Genomic DNA, 19,491 nt, shown 5'->3' with positions numbered 1-19,491 from the left:
GGTATAATTGATATGTAACATTGTATTAGTTTCAGGTGTACAACATAATGAGTCGATATTTGTATATATTGCAAAATGATCACCACTATAAGTCTAGTTAACATCTGTCACCATATATATATAGTTACGAAATTTTTCTTCCTGTGATGAGAACTTTTAAGATCTACTCTCTTAGCAACTTTCAAATATGCAATACAGTATTATTAACTGTAGTCGTCATGCTGTACATTTTATCCCCGTGACATTTATTTTATAACTGTTAAGTTTGACCACCTTCACCCATCCCCCACCCCCAACTCTGGCAACCACCAATCTCTTTTCTGTATTTATAAGCTTGGCTTTTTTTTTTAATTCCACATATAAATGAGATCATATGTTATTTGTCTTTGTCTGACTTATTTCCCTTAGCATAATGCCCTCAGGGGCCATCAATGTTGTCACAGATGGCAAGATTTCATTCTTTTTATGGCTGAATAATATTCCATTGTGAGTGTGTATATATATATATGTGTGTGTGTGTGTATATATATATACATACCATATTTTCTTTGTTCATTCATCTATCAATGGACACATAAGTTGTTTCCATATCTTGGCATTTGTAAATATTGCTGCAGTGAACATCAAGGTGCAGAAATCTTTTCAAGTTAGTGTTTTTGTTTTCTTTAGATAAATACCCAGAAGTGGAATTGCAGGATCATATGGTAGTTCTATAATTAGTTTTTTGAGAAATGTCCACACTGTTTTCCATAGTGGCTGCACCAATTTACGTTCCCACCAACAGTGCACAAGAGTTCCCTTTTCTCTACGTCCTCTTCAACACTTATTTCTTGTCTTTTTGATAATAGCTGTTCTAACAGGTGTGAGCTAATATCTCATTGTGGTTTTGATTTGCAATTCCCTGGTAATTAGTGATGTGAGCACCTTTTCATGTACCTGTTGCCCATCTGTATGTCTTCTTTGGAAAAATGTCTATTCAGATCCTCTGTCCGTTTTTTAATCAGATTGTTTGGGTTTTTTTGTTATTGAGCTATATGAGTGCTTTATATGTCTTTTATATTAACCCCTTATCAGATACACAATTGGCATTTATTTTCTCCGTTTCGGTGTGTTATCTTTTCATTTTGTTGATAGATTCCTTTGCTGTGCAGAAGCTTTGTAGTTTGATATAGTCCCGCTTGTTTATTTTTGCTTTTGTTGCCTTTGATTTTGGTATCAAATCCAAAAAATCATCACCAAGGCCAATGTCAAGGAGCTTACCACCTGTGTTTTCTTCTAGGAGTTTCAGGGTTTCAGGTCTTATGTTCGTCTTTAATCCATTTTGAGTTAATTTTGTTGTATGGCGTAAGATGGGCTCCAGTTTTCTTCTTTTGCATGTGGCTGTCCAGTTTTCCCAGCACCATTTATTGAAGAGACTGTCCTTTTTCCATTGTATATTCTTGGCTCCTTTGTCATAAATTAATTGACCATATATGCGTGGGTTTATTTCTGGGCTCTCTGTTCTGTTCCATTGATCTATGTGTCTGTTTTTAAGCTGAAACCATACTCCTGATTACTGTGGCTTTGTAATGTAGTTTGAAATCAGTAAGTGTGATGCCTCTAGCTTTGTTCTTCTTTCTCAATATTGCTTTGGCTATCCGGGGTCTTTTGTGCTTCCATACAAATTTTAGGATTGTTTGTTCTATTTCTGTGAAAAATATTGTTGGAATTTTGATAGGGATTTTATTGAATCTGTAGATTTCTTTGGGTAGTATGGACATTTTGACAGCATTAATTCTTCCAATCCATGAGCATGGAATATCTTTTTATTTTATTTGTGTCTGCTTCAATTGCTTTCATCAATGGTGTATAGTTTTCAGTGCACAGGTCTTCCACCTCCTTTGTTAAATTTATTCCTAGGTATTTTAGTCTTTTTGATGCAATTGTATGTGCGATTATTTGCCTAATTGATCTTTCTAATAGTTATTAGCGTATAGAAATGCAGCAGGTTTCTGTATATTGATTTTTTAACCTGCAACTCTACTGAATTCATTGATTAGCTCTAACAGTTTCTTGGTGGAGTCTTTAGTGTTTTCTATATGTAAGATCATGTCATCTGCAAATAATGGCAGTTTTACTTCTTCCTTTCTGATTTGAATGCCTTTTATTTCTTTTTCTAGCGTTGTGTCATTGTTGATATTAACCCAGTTATCAACTCACTTCTAGTGACAGACTTCCAAATAATTCATACAATTAGTAATAATATGCAACAGATTATAATATTTTACATTTGACAAAACAGTTTGCAATATGAGTTGTCTTATTTAATCCTTATAACAATATTGTAAGGACCAGTATTATTTTTAGCATTTTAAACCTGAGTAAATTAAGGGTCATTAGAGTAAACAATTTGCCCAGGTGTCCACACATGGTAAGCAGTAGGACCAGGATTTTAATACAAGTTTCTGATTCTGTGTGTGGGTCGTGAAAAATAAGCATCATGGTAGTGTGCCAGTTCAGTTTCCAAGCCTCAGCTTTCACCTGAAAGCTTGAATAGTTGAAGGGGTAAACTATTAACTTCTCCAGAACTTTAAGTTAAATGATCCTTGAACCTATTATACAGTGTAAAAGAAATAGACCTTGGGCTGACCTTAAATTAATTTATCTTGTTTCTGCCTGAGGTTCCTTTTTTTTTATTGTTGAGTGATGTTTTAAGAATTTATTTTTTGAGCAGTTTTAGGTTTAGAACAAAACTGAAAGGAAAATACAGAGATTTCCTATATACCCTCTGCCCCTACACATGCACAGACTCCCCAATTATCAACATCACTCACCAGAATCAACCTACACTGGCGCATCATAATCACCCAAAGTCCGTGGTTCACCTTAGGGTTCACTCTTGGTGTAGTATATTCTCTATGTTTGGACCAATGTATAATGATGTATATCCGTCATTTACGTATCACGCAGAGTATTTTCACTGCCCTAAAAATCCTCTGTGCTCAGCCTGTTCATCTCCTCCACTCCCAACACTGGCAACCACTGATCTTTTTATTGTCTCTTTATTTTTGCCTTTTCCAGAATATCTTATAGTTTGAATTATACAGCATGTAGCCTTCTCAGACTGGGTTATTTCACTTAGTAAGGTGTCTCTCCATGTCTTTTCATGGCTTAATAGCTTATTTCTTTTTAGCGCTGAATAATATTGCATTGTCTAGATGTACTGCGGTTTATTATTTGTTCACCTACTGAAGGACATCTTGGTTGCTTCCAAGTTTTGGCAATTATGAATAAAGCTGCTATAAAGATCCATGTGCAGGTTTTTGTGAGGACATAAGTTTTCAACTTCTGTGGATAAATAAATACCAAGGAGTGCGATTGCTGAATCAGATGGTAAGAATATGTTTAGTTTTGTAAGAAACAGCCAAACTGTCTTCCAAAGTAACTGCACCTTTGTATTCCCACCAGCAATGTATGAGAGTTCCTTTTGCTCCACATCCTCACCAGTATTTGGTGTTGTCAGTGTTCTGGATTTTGACCATTCTCATAGGTGTGTAGTGACATCTCATTGTTTTGATTTGCATTTCCCTGCTGACATATGATGTGGAGCATCTTTTTATATGCTTCTTTGCCATCTGTATGTGTTATTTGGTGAGGTACCTGTTAGTCTTTGGCCCATTTTTTTAATTGAGTTGTTTGTTTTCTTATGTTGAGTTTTAAGACTTCTTTGTACATTTTGGATAACAGTCCTTTATCAGATGTGTCTTTTGGAAATATTTTCTCCCAGCATGCAACTTGTCCTCTCATTCTCTTGACATTGTCTTTCACAGAGCAGAAGTTTTTAATTTTAGTGAAGTCCAGCTTACCAATTATTTCTTTCATGGATTGTGTCTTTGGTGTTGTACCTAAAAGGCATCACCATCTAGGTTTTCTCCCATGTTATCTTCGGAGTTTTATAGTTTTGCATTTTACTTTTAGGTCTGTGATTCATTTTGAGTTAATTGTCGTGAAGGGTGTAAGAGGTTCTTTTTTTTAAGGAGGAAAAAATTTGGAATCTGGTGGGAAAGAAGCCATCTCCTTTAGGAGAGTTCTGAGGGAGAGAACTTTCACTGGGCAGATAATGAGCTAAGGCAGCAACAAGCCCAAGCCCTGACATTAACCCTTAGAATTGGTTAATCAGCTAAGATGAGAAGGAAAGCTGAAAATCCTGATGTGGCTGCTTCAGGACAAGCGCAGATGCTCTTCAGAGCTTTTCTGAGCAAGGTAAACACACGTGGTGAGTGGTGCCCGCAGGAGGCATCTGACCAAAAGAGGCCGTTTGACTCTTTCTCAGGGAAATCAGAAACATTGCTTAAAGAGAGGGCTAGACATGCAATTGCAAATATTTTGATTGTAAGTTCTTAATATTTGCTTGCAAAACCCTTCACCTGTGTGATATGTTTTCTTGATATGTAGTATGTACCAGAAAATAGCTTTCTTCCATTTACTTACGGAGGCAAGGATATACCTTGGTCACGCTGACAGCTGTGTGGTATGACCAAAGCTCTTTAAGATTTAGCCTTTCTTTCCTCTTCTGTAAAGTAATGATGTTGAAGCCTCCCTGAGGCGCCCCCCCACTTAAAAATAAAATCAATGTAAAAGATAAGAAATAAAATTATATTTTGCAATTATTTTATTTAACATAGACGTTCTTCACCTAGAGTCCAGGGACTTCAAAGAATCTTGAATCCACTGAAATTTATGGAAAAGTTTATATGTGTGTCCCCAAACCCCCCAAAGTTAAGAGTAATCTGTCTCTATCTTTGATGATCCAGAGAGGGGAAGACTGAGCCTAAACAAAGAAGCAGTGGTGCTAATTCTGACGTTTGACAGAATGACCAGAGCTATAAAACCTTCATTCTTACAGGGACAATGTCTTCTCTCCTTCAGTAGGGCTATTTCTGGACTTCTCTAGGACATGGAAAGTACCTTGTAAAATCAAGCCATATCTTTTAGATCTATCCTCAGGGAAAAGGCAAATCTAAAACCTGAGTGGACTCATTACTGGGAGTCACTGAGCAGTGCTTTATTTTGCTTAAATAGAGGTCAGATTTCTACTGACTTGTTGCTAAGTCCAGAAGAAAGTGAAGAAGGTAACTTGTTTCTTATAACCAACCCATGTGCAAGCGTTACACATTTTAAATAATCAACAGTACAGATTTCTCAAAGCCCCTACAGACAAACACATCGAGTTGGTGGTACAGGTATTCTTCTAAACCTGGCTGTTAGAGAAGGGAGGATGTGTTAAGGTATAGGGAAATGGAAATAAGAGTCAAGGGCCAGGCAATTCTGCTTTCATTTCCCTCAGGTGATCAGTGTTCACTTGGATGTCAGATAATCCAGAGAAATAAAATCTTAAGGTCACTGTTTTATTTACAAAGGTGTCTTCCAGTTATTGCCTTGTACATAATGACCAGGTAAAAATGGGTCTGCTTACTTCCAAACAACTGCCATTAGGGATATTTGTATGGGTATTTTCTGTCCCTTTAAAAAATTACCATCAGGGCCAACCCAGTGGTGTAGTGGTTAAGTTCATGCACTTTGGTGGCCTGGGGTTTATGGGTTTTTCCTGGGCATAGACCTACACACTGCTCATCAAGCCATGCTGTGGTGGCGTCCCACATACAAAATAGAGGAAGATTGGCACAGATGTTAGCTCAGGGTCAATCTTTCTCACCAAAAATATGTATAAATATATTGTCTAATGAGACATATACATGTCATTTCTAAGAGATTTCCTGAAAGAAAATATTTCTCTGGAACATTGGAAGAAGGAATTGAATCAAAAAATAATTCCATAAATAAAAGCCATTACTAGCATCATCTAAGAGTGCATATTTTGTATTACTTTCCTTTCCACTAACATTTAACAACATCACCTTTTTGTGAAACTTGCTTCTTAGAATGACTGTTATTATGATCCTTTAGCCTTTTTGTTACTCGGTAGAAAAAGCTTTATTAGAATAGCCCACAGTATCTTTCTTGCTTGCTCACTTTTTCCATTTGTAAGCATCTCTTCAAAGTATTAAGTTAATCTAAAAAAGCTACATATTTATGGAAATAGCCTGAAGGTGACCAGACTACAAGTTGATTTGTATGTGTGTGTGTGTGTGTGTTTACCCTTTCTAGTTTCGGATGGAGAGCACACAAGCCCGGAGATGGTCCTCACCATTCACTTACTTCCCACTGATCAACTCCCAGCCACGTTCCAGGTCACAGCTCCATTGCTTGAGGTCAGCCCAGGCGGCAGCACTTCGATAGGTAAGAACTGGGAGCCTGAAAGAAACATGGCTTTGGAAATAGGACCATATTTCAGCAATAGTCCCTGTTCAGACCTCTTAATGGTTACCAAAAGGTAGTGACCTCCTCTTCCAGAAGTTGCAGGCATTCTCATCCATATCCTTCCTTCTGCCCATTTCTATGCAAATAGAAGTAACACAGAGAGAAGGAAATAAACCCTTCAGAGGCCAATGCTCAGTGATGGAATTTATTTTCCAGCCTCCAGGAGTTTGATTTGTTGCCATCACTAAAATATAAAGTATCGGAGAGCAGAGGGGAGAATAGACGGGAGCGGTTTCGATGACTGCTCTTGTTTTCTATTGAGAATGTAAAGAGCAACAGGAGGAATGACAGATCACAGTAACCTTCAGAAGCTGTGAAGAGTTAGAGTTGGCCCAGTCCTTTTGTATGTGATTTTGTTTACTTATTAATATACTTTTTAGAAGTTTATTCTTTTACCAAGAGCATCTTAAGAGCAAACAGTGGATATTGTGAGTTTTGTCGGATGTGCTAACAGATCCTTAATCAGTTTCTACATGTGGATATTGGCCTAAAGTTAGTTATCAGATAACCCACAAACCAGCCATACATACAAAGACGACTTCACTTTTACCTTACTTTGTCACTTCCGTGATGGCCAGAACAGCCACTATTAGCACAACGTGGCCCTCCTGTGGATTCAGAGAAAGAAGAAGGAAGAAACAACGAAAAGCAAAAACAGTTTCTGGGAGTATTTTCTGGAAGAAAACCTACCCTAGTCGATCAGGACTGAACATTTTGTGGGCTTCCATACCCATCCTTGTATGTGGGCTTCCATTCCATACTGGTATGGAAGAAGAAAGGTGTTCTGAATTCAGAACTACCCACTTGTAAGGTAACTTTTGGAAGACCCTACTTGTAATTTGAGAATTGACTATATTATCAGTGTTCACTCTTTTGTGGTTGATTGGAATTAAACATGCTTTCTTATAACCATCAGATTACTCACAACATGGCTCCCAGCCTGGCCTGTGGCTTTAGTGTATACAGCGTATACAGTCGGTTTTTAATGTACATATCTTCTCACCATGCTTTATTCTCCTGACTGCAGGACTTCAGTTGGTAGTGAGAGATACTGAGACAGCACCTGAAGAACTCTTCTTTGAGCTTCGGAAACCTCCACAGCATGGCACACTCCTCAAGTACACAGCTGAGTCCCAAGGGCCCATGGCCACAGGTAGCTGCTCACTCTGTCATAGGCCTTCTTGGAGGATTTCTTGCTCCACAGTCCACTTTATGTTTCTCAGAGAAGAACTATAGCAACTTTGTGGGGCAAACTATGAGGAGATACTTAGAAAAGAAAAAGCTTTAGTGTTTAGTCCATCGGCTGAAATTTTGGGAACTTCTTTCTCTTTGCCACCACCCATGCCCCAAAACTATGACTCCATTTCCTCAAGTCATAGGTGAACTTGGTTGGTTCTGAAACCTGGAGTAAATTCATTGAGAACAACCTCATATGAGTTGTCAGCTGCTACTTTCCTATGGTTTCTTCATGGAGATGAATTTGTCTTCCTTAATTTGGTATGTGAATCATCACAATAGTTTTAGCACTGCAATTTTGATAGTGTAAACTACATGTATCTTCATCCATAAAAAAAGGGAGCACATTTTTAAAGTATTATTTATGCCATGTAACAGTGTGGTACTGTGACCAGCTTTCCAAAATATTTATTGTGCTTTCACCAATAAAAAATAATACATGTTGACTGTTTAGAAAGTACAGAAAAGCACGAAGAACACAAATCTAATTTTTAATAGTCAGCCCTTATATATCAAAGTGAATATTAGCCCTTTCAAAGTAGTCACCTTGGGATGGTATATGCTTATTTCAACAATCTGTACATTCTTAAATCTTGATATAATTCCTAATAAGCATGTAATAATGCATTCTTCTGAATATCTCTGCAGAGGGAGGGGGCAAGTCTTTGACCTTGAAGGTACATCGAATTTGTAAAAACACCCAGTAGGCGTTTGGGAGTCACATAGGCAGATGCTTTAGAATTTACTGAACAAAAGAAATGTCATTAGAATAGAATTCTAGCATCTTTAGGGAACTACTTAGGAACATAAGAGTGATAGCCCAGTTTCCTTAACATTATATTTAACCTATATTTGTGTGATTAATATATGAAAGCTAAAGGTATTTGTAAAATATTAGTTTTTTAACTTTTTTTAGGCACAATACCACTAGCACCAGTAAATCACAGTAACACAGTGTTGAAGGAGAAGGTTTAGAAGACGAATACAGAGAAAGAATAAATTCTTTAGTTTCATTATATAACACCAATTATGAGAGTCAATAATCTATTGAGAAACAGAGTTGAATATAACATCCAAGAAGACCAGTCCCCCACTTGTGCTCTGTGGAGTTGTGGGGACCCATGGCACTAAGTAGCATTTCTCATAAAAAGTGTTCCATGACCAAACAGTTTTCAGAAGCTTTAATATTGTGTATTGAAGATTCTAAAATTCTAATAAATCCTGCAGTTTAAAACATTTTAATTTTAAATTTTGTTTAAACCCATTTTTCTGAAACTTATATGACCTTGAAACTTTTTTCATACAGCACATATCAACTCTATCATGAATTAGTACTCTAGACTTATCCAGTTAGAGTTTCTAACTTAAGTCTATTTTTCAATTTTTACATATTTTTAAATTTAAAGAAAAACCTTATGCTCTCAGTTGAAACAAAGACCTCTCACAGGTTCATCAAGCATAATTTATTTTCTTAACTTTTTCAAAAATTTTTCAGTATCGAGATTACATTCTAGAAGGGCTATCATAAAGCATAGAGGCTTGTCTTTTATTGTCTAGAATCAAGAGTCATGAGTGGATCTCAGAGAGGCAGATTTTGGTTCAATATGATTAAGAACTTAGAAAAAATGAGAGCTATCTCCAGCGGAATTAGCTACCTTGTAATACAGTAAGCCTCCCACCTTGAGAAGTGTGAAGGGCAGGCTACATCGCCCTTTTTCAAGGGTAATGTAGAGGGAATCCTATATTCGGTGGGTGGTTGGACTAATTAGCTTACAACTCCCAGAGTTTATGATCCTATGTGTACTTTGAAATCCTGAGAACAAAGGTGTTATATAAATGAAAAGCGTTATTCCCAGAAGTAATTGGTTCTGCAATTTGTTTTATTCTGGAAAGGTGACACTTTCACATATGAAGATATTGAGAAAAATGTTCTGCAATATCTACATGATGGTTCCTCTGCCCGGGAAGACAGCATGGAGATCTCAGTCACAGATGGCACCTCAGCCACAACGGTGGAAGTGAGAGTGGAGGTGTCGCTGTCAGAGGATCGAGGGCCTCGACTGGCTGCTGGTGCCTCTCTGAGCATTACTGTTGCTAGTAAAAGCACAGCTGTCATCACGAGGTCACACCTTGCTTATGTTGTAAGTTCTTACATTTGTCTTCTTGTTCTCCACTGCACCCTCTGACTAGCTGACTAGAAACCAATGCCATAGCTGAATATTTGGGGCATCAGGTATATGGCCATGTAAAGAATTTTTTTTCAACTTCTCCATATTTGTGCTCTTAGGAATAGTTACACTCTTTATTCCAGCTGCTTCACTGTCTCATGAGCAGACAAGTGAATGAGCAAAACTTTGATGAAAACACGATGAGTATGTATGGGGCTGGGTGATTGTCAACAGGAAACAGCGGCAATGTCAGAAAAGCCCAAGTCCCCATGTGTTAAGCTCTGCTCATATTATTTCAAATGGAAGTTTGAGGGAAAGAGCATTTTAGAAGAACTTACCTGGTCAGAGACTGATAGGTAATGGTATTTCATGGTCTACTTTTTTGAGAAAGCCTACTTTCTGTCAGCTTTTGTCTCAGGTCCAGCTCTGGACAGAATACTGTCACACTCCCTTGGCAGTGGCTCTCTGCCAGGTTTCCCAGGCAAGATCACTGACTTACCTTCCACTCTATAACCCAAGACAAGCATGTGGTTACGGGACCAAGGGTGGATTCAGGAATTTGGGGGGCAGGGCTTGGGGATTCCCATCTGGCCCTAACTTAATAAGTGATCCTGGCTAATTAAACTCATCTTCTTTCTTTGATTTTCATCTGGAGCTAAGGATAATGAGTATAATTAATTTTATTTTTCAGTTATGTATGTTGTAAACAGATATGAACTCTCTATGCAAACATAATAATGAGTAGTTTTGACAAATGCCTTGAAAATAAGAAGGATAATCATTCTTAGTATTGAATTTTTCCTTTACTAATCTTAAACTTCCAACCAATGACCTGGCCTTTTTTTTAAAACGCTATATAGTTTTAAGTAATTCTTCTCTGGGCTGAAGAGTCTGGCTATAAAGTCTGGTCCTGAATAGTAGCATGTGAGATAAAGCATTGGCCTGGGAACAATTGCTTCAATTGCTTTTGCACAGATTTTCCCCTCAAATTGTCTTTTCTTAAATTGTGGGAAACTGCATTTCATCCTCATTCTTCTCATGGGTCTAGTATAGTTTCAGAACAGCTTTGACTTGTTTTTTTTTTAATTGACAGGTGATTTTTACCGTGGGTTATGGTCTTTTGAATCTTATGAAACTCATGAATTCATAAAAATGTATGAATACAGATTTAATCAATAGATCACCAAGGCTTGAAAAATGTTTGACAGACCAAAATAGCTCTCCAGGAGCAGTTCCTGCCCATTAACTGCGTATTATAAGCTGCATATCAAAATGCAAGCCCATTGGCAACTGAACATGTATTTTCAGAAATTGATTGAATATGCATTTACCCAGTAGAGCAGAAAGACTCCAAAAGAACTATTCCAGCCTGCTGAAAGCATAGCATATTTTAAAGACTCAGCTAAGTTATATACTAACTTTCTCAGGGGTTGTAGAAGAATTTTGTACTTAGTGTCATGGGGAAAGTTTTTCCAGATATGCATGGTTAATGAGTTTGCAGTGACTATCCAAAAAGGTGGGAAAAGCCACCAGAACTCTGGTCATAAAAGGAGCAGAATATAAAGGAATAGGAGCAGGTGAGCCTGTTCTTAGAGTCTCATTGACTACAAGAGGGTGACATGATGTTGGCAGAAACAAAAGGCAAAAATGGGATCTGTGTAATTTGCTTCTTAATGGTGGTTTCCTATACACAGTTTGCTACGCACTGCAAGTAAACAAGTAGGGAAAGGATGGGGCGGGTTTTGTAGTTAGCGTGGATGGATTTTCCTCCAAGCTCACCACTTACTAGAGTAGTAACCCTTGGCAAGTTGCTTAACTCTCTAGGGCTTAGTTTTCTCATCTGTAATACAGGGAGGATAATATAAGATTAATCTTAAAATCCTAATAGTGATTCTATGCACCAGCCAAAAATAAAATAATTCAAAATATGATACCATCTGTAATAACATGACAAAACACATATCTAGGAATAAATGTAACAAAAGATGTGTAACTTCTAGGAAAAATTGATGCTATGATTGACTATAAAGAAAATCCAAAAGAACCTCTTGACAAAGTATTAGAAATGAAAGAATTTACCAAGTGGCCAGACAGAAGATCAACAAAACAATAACATGGCTATGCATAAGCAAAAAATAGCCGGTAAATATAGCTAAAAAGATGATACCGGTTATAATAGCATTACAAAAATCATGTCTGTTGGACTAAATCTAACGAAAGCCAGATAATACTTCTACAGGGAAAATTATAACACATCATTGACAGACTTTTAAAAAAAGCACTAAATAAATGATGAGATATGCCATATTCATGAATAGGAAGATTTAATATCAAAAAGATATCCATTCTCCCACAAAGTGATCTTTTCATTCAATTGAGTTCCAATCAAACCCCCAGTGTACTTTTTAAAGATCTTGATAAGTTGATTCTACAATATATGAGGAAGAAAAAGTGGGCAGAATTCTGAAAAAGAATGATAGGAGGGCAGGGGCTTTGCCCTATCAGATAGCAGGATTTCTTACAAACCTGCACAATAGAGGCAATGTAGCACAAGAATGTACTAGAAAGTCCAGAAACAGACCCACACCTAGGACTGTAGTATAAAACAGATATAGCAAGTCAGATCAGGAGGAACCAGTTAAAACATAAATCTGCACAAAATGATTATTCATATGGAAAAAAGCAAACTTGCACTACTACCTCACACCCTACACTGATGGTAATTATGGGCAAATTCAGTACTTGAATGTCATAAGTAAAATTTTACAATTCTTTGTAGGATATAGGTGAATATTTTTTAATATTGGGAAAGGGAAGAAGTTCTTAAACTAGAAACAAAGAGTGCTCACTATAAAAAAATTGATCAACTTGGGTATATTAAAATTAAATTTATGTTTTCCAAAACACACCATAAATACAGAAAACAGCCAAGTTACAAATTGGAAAGCGATATTTGCAACACGTGTAACTAAAAAATAACAAAGAAAATATAAAGAACATCCGCAGATCAAGAAGAAACAGATAAACTAGTAGAGAAATGAACAAGAGACATTAACAGGAATTTCAGAAAAGGAACCCAGAGGGCCAAGAAATATCAGAGGAGATATTTACATTTTCAGTCATCTGGGAAAACAAATTATATAGCATTTTATAACAATTCACTTGACAGAAATTAAAAGGTCTGAAAATACCAAATCTTTGGAGGAAATGATTCTAAAGGGGGTTCTTTGCTGATGGACATGTAAACTGGAACAACCGCTTTGGGAAAGAATTTGGCATTGTCTTGTGAGGATGAATTTTCATGTACCCTAATGGTTCCACTCCTAGATTGCTATCCAAGAGAAGCTTTCACATGTATGCCAAAGGATACACAAGCATGTTCATAGCAATACTATTTGTAATAGCAAATATATTGAAACCAGCCAAATGCCCATCAACAGGATAACAGACAACTTGTGATATACTTATTCTGTGGAATATTAGAGAATACTCAAAACAGATGGACTATAGCTGCACAAAGCAATACTCATGGATCTTAGCAGTCCACTATTGAGTAAAAAGAAAAATAAATCCCAGAAGAGGAAAGTCTAACTCCCTTCTCCTAAGCAAAAAAAAAAAAAAACTAAACTAAAAATACTTTGTGTAATATATCAAACTATATCAAGAATTCAAGGAAATGAGAGACAAGATCCAGGGTGATTATAAGCCCAAGCCAGGATGAAGGAGGAGTACGTAGGTACATAGTAATTATCAAAGTTCTAATCCTGGTGTTGAATGGTGGGTCGATAGATGTATAAATAATAAAAAGAAAGTGAAAAAATGAATTAATACAAAAGGGATAAGAAGGTCTTTGAGTAGGAAAATTACATGAGAACAAGCTCTATATTAGGAATTTTTTCCACCCACAATATCTTGGATATCCCAAAAGAGTAATTTTCTTTAAATTATGACAACATTTTTAGAAAAAAAGAAAATCTAGCTGATTTCACACTTTTTCAAACTGAGCAGTTATTTAAGATTTGAAACATTATAATAGATATGCCTGACATGAAATAAGCATTTCTTTGCCAAATTTGCCAATGTGGAATTTCAAAGCTATTCATTCTAATCAATAGCCAGGAGTTCTGTCCTTGTAGTTTATCACCATCTCAGAAAACAATACTTTAGAACTCTCAGCAGTCTTTTTAAAATTCTCTCTCAGAGGATACTCACAGTAATGTTAGGAAATAGTCTTTTGGAAGCCAACATATTGTATTTGACGACTCATGTGGAAAAACAGAGAAACTTTAAAATTATAAATTTAGAGGAAATTTTCTGAAGTTTTGCAGCTTCGATGAATTTGAATTTCCTTCCTTGCTGGTGTCAAGTGATGTGAGGAAATACGGAAAATTCTGTGATCTTACACTGAGGCTCTGAACTACCAACTTAAAAAGGCCCCGGGGGATAGAATTGAGAACTGACTAAAACCTGCTGGCCCAGATCACCAGGTATCCATGCTCACATTCCTGATCCTATACGTCAAGTAACTGTACAACAGAGTCATGAAAATTTGCATTTGAAAGTGCACTTAGCCATGCAATATTCATTTTCATTGTTGCTGTGGTAAAGTGTAAAGGGCCGCCATGTTCACAGCCAACTGCTCTAAAAGATGAATGACTCAGGGAAACTTTCCAAGAAGATGTTGCCTGCCTCCCAGATATTTCCAAAAATATCCTTGAAGAAAGAGGAAATTGTTCATTAAGACATTTAATTATTGTCCATGTAGAAACATAGAAAGCCGATTTTTTTTTAAAGATTGGCACCCTAGCTAACAACTGTTGCAAATCTTCTTTTTTTTCTTCTTCTTTTTCTCCCCAAAGCCCCCCAGTACACAGTTGTATATTCTAGTTGTGAGTGCCTCTGGCTGTGCTGTGTGGGACACCGCCTCAGCATGGCCTGATGAGCGGTGCCATGCATGCGCCCAGGATCCAAATGAGCAAAACCATGGGCTGCCAAAGTGGAGTGTGCGAACTTAACCACTCAGCCATGGGGCCGGCCCCAGAAAGCCTATTTTATTTGTCAATAAACAATGCAGAAGGAAAGGGAAGTGGTCTGTGTTGAGACTGGGCATCTTGGGGGTTGAGCATCCAAAGGTTCAGTCCTGATAGAATGAAATCTGTAAGATTCCCCAAATTCTTCTGTTAAACTCAAATTTTATCATGTTGGATATGACTTAAAGTGAGCCATTAGCTAAGCTAAATAACTTCCATTCTTTCTGTTTCACAGAATTTTCTTTATCATTGTGTTATATGTTGTAATGGAGTTTTACCTGTTTCTAAAAAGGAAACCATCCTTAGAAACTCTAGAAGAAGCCTACAATTGTGTTTATAGGAAGATGGCTTATATCTCTGACCATGTCTTATTCTTCACTAGATGCTTATAACAAAATCAAAGCCTTGTGCGGCTCTTGTAGTAACAGTAAGACATCTCTTTGTTTTATGTCCCATACTTAAAGTGTGTTTCCCACTATTATTTGAGCTACTTTTGAAAGAAGACATTATCAAAGAGGCATTTGAGGATAAATAAATACTGGGATTTTCATGCAGTTTGAAATGTTGTTGCTTGATCACAGAGGGAAAGAGACTTTTCCAATTAGCAGAGAAGGAAGCACTCGTGATCTTTAACTACTGGAAGTATTTATTCCTGCAAATATGCATTCATGTCTTGCTTCATGCTTGCCTGATTAGGATGATTCATCTCCGGACCCAGAGATCTGGATTCAGTTAAGTTCTCTGCCCATGTATGGTGCTCTCTTAAGAACCTCAGGACCTGAGGTGGAAGAACTCTCAGAGGTTTCCAATTTCACGATGGAAGACATCAACAACAAGAAAATTAGGTATATAGCCACTTTGTATTACTTGACAGAATTTTTCAAAATTGTATTAAAATATTTAAGCAACTAACCAGTAGTTCCCCTGAAAGATTATGTTGCTTCTGGTCCCACTTTTAAACAAAGATGCAGTCATCTTACCTGACTTGTCAGTGCAGCTCATTCATTTGGTTCTTCTCTTGGCCTCTATAGGTACTTGGCTGTGTTTGAGACCAGTAGTCATCTGGTTACTGACAGCTTCCATTTCTCTGTCTCTGATATGGACCATAACCGTCTGGACAATCAGATGTTTACCATCATGATCACTCCTCTCAAGAATCCACCTCCAGTCATTGCTTTTGCTGACCTTATCACGGTAAACAATTCTAAGATCAATAAACAGAGAGTGCTGTAGAGAGCTGGAAATCTGTAAAAATGTAAATAAAGAGTTCTACCTAAATTGGTTGCCAAGTTCTTCCCCAAAGTATCTAGGCACTAGTATCAAGATATGCGTGGTTTTCAATCATGAGTTTTTCAAAAAGTATGAAGATAATTATATGCTGAAGAGCAAATCATTATATCCATATCATTTCTTTAGTCAATAAATATTTATATGTTAGACATAAATGCTAGATGTGTATGGTAGTGGGAATAAAATTAGAAATTAAATATACCTTTGAGGAGTTTACAATCTAATGTTTGCAGCAACTCAAATATGGGGATATGGAGAGTGTCTCCAAGTCACTCCTTAAATCAAGTCAATACTTATCACTGTAAACAATATTGACAGTTCCTGGGCAGGGGTGGGGTATATAAAGTATCCTGATCATGAAGTTACCCAGACCTGAGTTCAAGTGCCAGTTCTGTTACCTACTAGCTAAGTGGCCTTGGACCAATTATGTAATCTTAGCCTCAATTTCCTCATCTTCAAAATATTGCTATTCCTGTGACGTAGAGTATTGCTCTGATGACTAATAAAATAGAATTTTTAAACCCCACTGTGATACTGGCACATGGTAGGGATTCCGTAAGAGCTAATCCCCTTTCCTTATCCTGCTCCATGTACACACCGTAATGCCAAAAACTCAGGAGTTTTCTGGTTTTGTTGAGCAACTGAAAATTCATAAAACTGAGTTGTTTCCAAATGGTTCTGATATTCCACCCATCTTTCCATTTCCACACATTGGGGAAGCCACTTAGGCCTTCCCCATTCCCAGAGTCAGGATGACCTCCCACTTTGTAACTTGTAGACCCTTCCCACATTTAGCTAAGAGTTGTTCAGAGTGAAATGGCTTGGTCATATCTGGCAGGCTAGCAAAAAACACCAGGCTCAGGGGGCAGAGTTAGCATACAAAAGAGGGCTCCAAAGGAAAAAGTTAGTTTGAGCAACTACTTATACTGATTTATTTCCCCCTTGACATTAAGATAAACACTAGCTCACAGGTATGGCGAGCCCTTTCTCCCTGCATATCTATAAACATATACCATAAGGGAATAAAAGGGGACTTTTATTCCTGGTGGGAACACCTATAGGACAGCTTTGCCCTCACATCTCTGAGGGAGGGCTGCATGCATCATTCTGTAGCTGCAGGCTTTTGAATGTTGATGTGGAAGGGAGGCAGCCATCCTGTCATACAGCTCTGCCGAGGTGGGTGATTAGAATGGGCCAGAGCTGCTTTATAACCAGATCCATCATTGAAGGAAGCACAACTTTGAAGCGAGACACGAAGTCATCGTGTCTGAGCGTAGCTTTGAGAGGCGCTGAAAGATTGCCTGGCTTCAGCCGCGTGCACATTCCTCATCTCGTCTGTAGAGGATCTGCCTCCTCAAAGAAGTGGAATTGGTGCTGGAAGGTCACCCCAGGCCGCACTTTTCAACCCAGTTCTTTTTATTGCAGTTTTATGCAACCACCCAAGGACTCTCTACTATCTTTTCTCTCTTAGGTTGATGAGGGAGGGAGAGCCCCACTCTCATTTCACCATTTCTTTGCTGCTGATGATCATGACAATCTTCAGGGAGATGCTGTCATTAAACTAAGTGCTCTGCCCAAGTACGGCTGCATTGAGAACACAGGAACAGGTACCAGCAGGAGCTTTGCTGTAGAATTGTTCTGGACCTGGAAAGAAGAGAAGGTGGAGGGGGGTAACCGCCTTCAATTAAACCTGGAGATAGAGAACTAAAGAGGAATGGAACCATTGCAAAGAAGTGGAAGGAAGGAAGCTTCCATGCACTCAACAAAAATTTCCTGAGCATTTTCTGTGTGCCAGGCACTTTTTTAAGCACTGGGGATATATCAGTAAACAAAGTAGACAAACCCCTATCTTCATGGTGCCTTAGATCCCAGTGGGGGAGACAGATAAGAAACCTAGTAAATAACAAAACAGTGTAAGACGTTAGGAGGTAAATCAGTGCTATGGAAAAAAATAGAGCCATGTAAGGGGATTTGGAGTGCTGGCAGTGGGGATAGAGGGGCTTGTGGACTGCACTCAGAGTTGAGTGTCAAGGAAATAAAAATGCCTGTCTTTTTATTGTGAGGCAGCTATCGTTTAGCTGAACCATAGCTTATGTCTCAGCTCCTTCTAAGGAGACGACATGAATTGAAACGTGTGGTTGTGTATCTGTGACCCTCTACTAAACATCCCCCTCCCTCCACCATCTGCCCTGGACTCACTGCCCTTGATGATTATCACAGAGAAGCAGAGACGAGAAGGCGTGTACCAGCCACAGCCCCCTGAGACCCAGTGACTGACAGTTCAGACAGCTCCTGGCGGGTTACTGTGCTGCTGCCTCTGCAATGAGATGCCTGAGTGCCAGCGTTTGGCTCTAATTGGTGTGCAGCTAGCAGCTCCCACAGAGAGGCCACTGACTGAAGGTGTCTGTGGCCAGCATGATGCCTGGGAGTTGAGCCTGGTTACCAGAAACTCATTTAGCAGTGGTCGTGTTTTCCTATAGAAAACCTTCAGTCTTTTCCCCCATCTTGCCTTTCAGGGTGTGCGCTTAGATTTGTTTATTGCTGAATTAGATTTATTTCCAAAAATGCTTGGGCTAGATACAAGGGATGTAAAGATAAATAGGACACAGCTCCTGTCATGAGTGGGAAACAAATGTGAAACTGATAGGTTATAATAAGTGAAATGCTGGGGCAAGGAACGGAGCAAAGCGCTGAGAGAGCATGTAGGACAAAATGGTTACTTTTTCCTGGGAAGTTAGGAAAGTCTGAGGAGGTGACGTGAGTTGGAACTTGAAGAGTTAGTGGGAGTTCCTGTGGGCAGAGGGAAAACAGCATTTCGTGGAGAGGGAAGAGCGTGAGCAAAGGTCAGAAACCGTGAAAGGATGGTTGCCCCTGGCCGTCTCTTCCCTCCAGGTGGTTTCTTATTAAGCCTTCCTGACATGGTTTACGTCAACTTGGAATGCATGCAGAATCTTTTGCTGGTCTGAAAGTCAAATTCTTGGTAAGCCTCAGCCTCTCTAAAAAGTGGTCCTCAAACTTTAATGTGCATAAGACTCACCTGGAGGGTGTGTGAAAACAGTTTCCCAGGCAGCAACCCCAGAGTTCCTGTTTGAGGAGATTGGTGAGGTTGAATTTCTCACCTGCTCACAGGCGATGCCATTGCTGCTGGTCCAAGGACCACACTTGGAGAACAGCTGCTTTACACTGGTACAAACCTGGAAGTAAGGAAAAGACATTCGGGGGGGCAAATAACTGTCCCAAGGCACATCATTTAAGGACCCCACCCTTTGCTCCATGGGTGTTCAGAACCGAGTCTATTTTATTTACATAAAACTGGCTACCTAGATTCAGAATCCAGCTGAGCAGAAACACATCTTTTTTTTTTAACTTTTTTTTAATTAAGATTATGATAGTTAACAACCTTGTGA

At 38.3% G+C, this 19,491-nt stretch overlaps 1 protein-coding gene across 5 annotated transcripts in view; it reads left to right on the top strand.

The window, feature by feature from the left end:
• The window catches only part of FRAS1 (Fraser extracellular matrix complex subunit 1), a 419,338-nt gene that overhangs the window by 312,455 nt on the left and 87,392 nt on the right, over nucleotides 1-19,491 (top strand). For all 5 annotated transcript variants that reach the window (XR_011437076.1, XM_023637884.2, XM_023637883.2 and 2 more), the window contains 6 exons: nucleotides 6,148-6,279; nucleotides 7,388-7,513; nucleotides 9,490-9,737; nucleotides 15,491-15,639; nucleotides 15,826-15,988; nucleotides 17,556-17,691. Coding sequence is in view for 4 of the 5 variants with exons in the window: in XM_023637884.2 (XP_023493652.2) it covers nucleotides 6,148-6,279; nucleotides 7,388-7,513; nucleotides 9,490-9,737; nucleotides 15,491-15,639; nucleotides 15,826-15,988; nucleotides 17,556-17,691 (954 nt within the window). In the remaining variant the exon portion in view is untranslated. The remainder of the gene's footprint in view (nucleotides 1-6,147; nucleotides 6,280-7,387; nucleotides 7,514-9,489; nucleotides 9,738-15,490; nucleotides 15,640-15,825; nucleotides 15,989-17,555; nucleotides 17,692-19,491) is intronic.

This window comes from Equus caballus, chromosome 3 (assembly GCF_041296265.1).
Source record: "Equus caballus isolate H_3958 breed thoroughbred chromosome 3, TB-T2T, whole genome shotgun sequence".
NCBI classification, from domain to species: Eukaryota; Metazoa; Chordata; class Mammalia; order Perissodactyla; family Equidae; genus Equus; species Equus caballus.
Note: the sequence above shows the minus strand (reverse complement) of the source record. Positions and strands in the feature narration are given on the sequence as shown.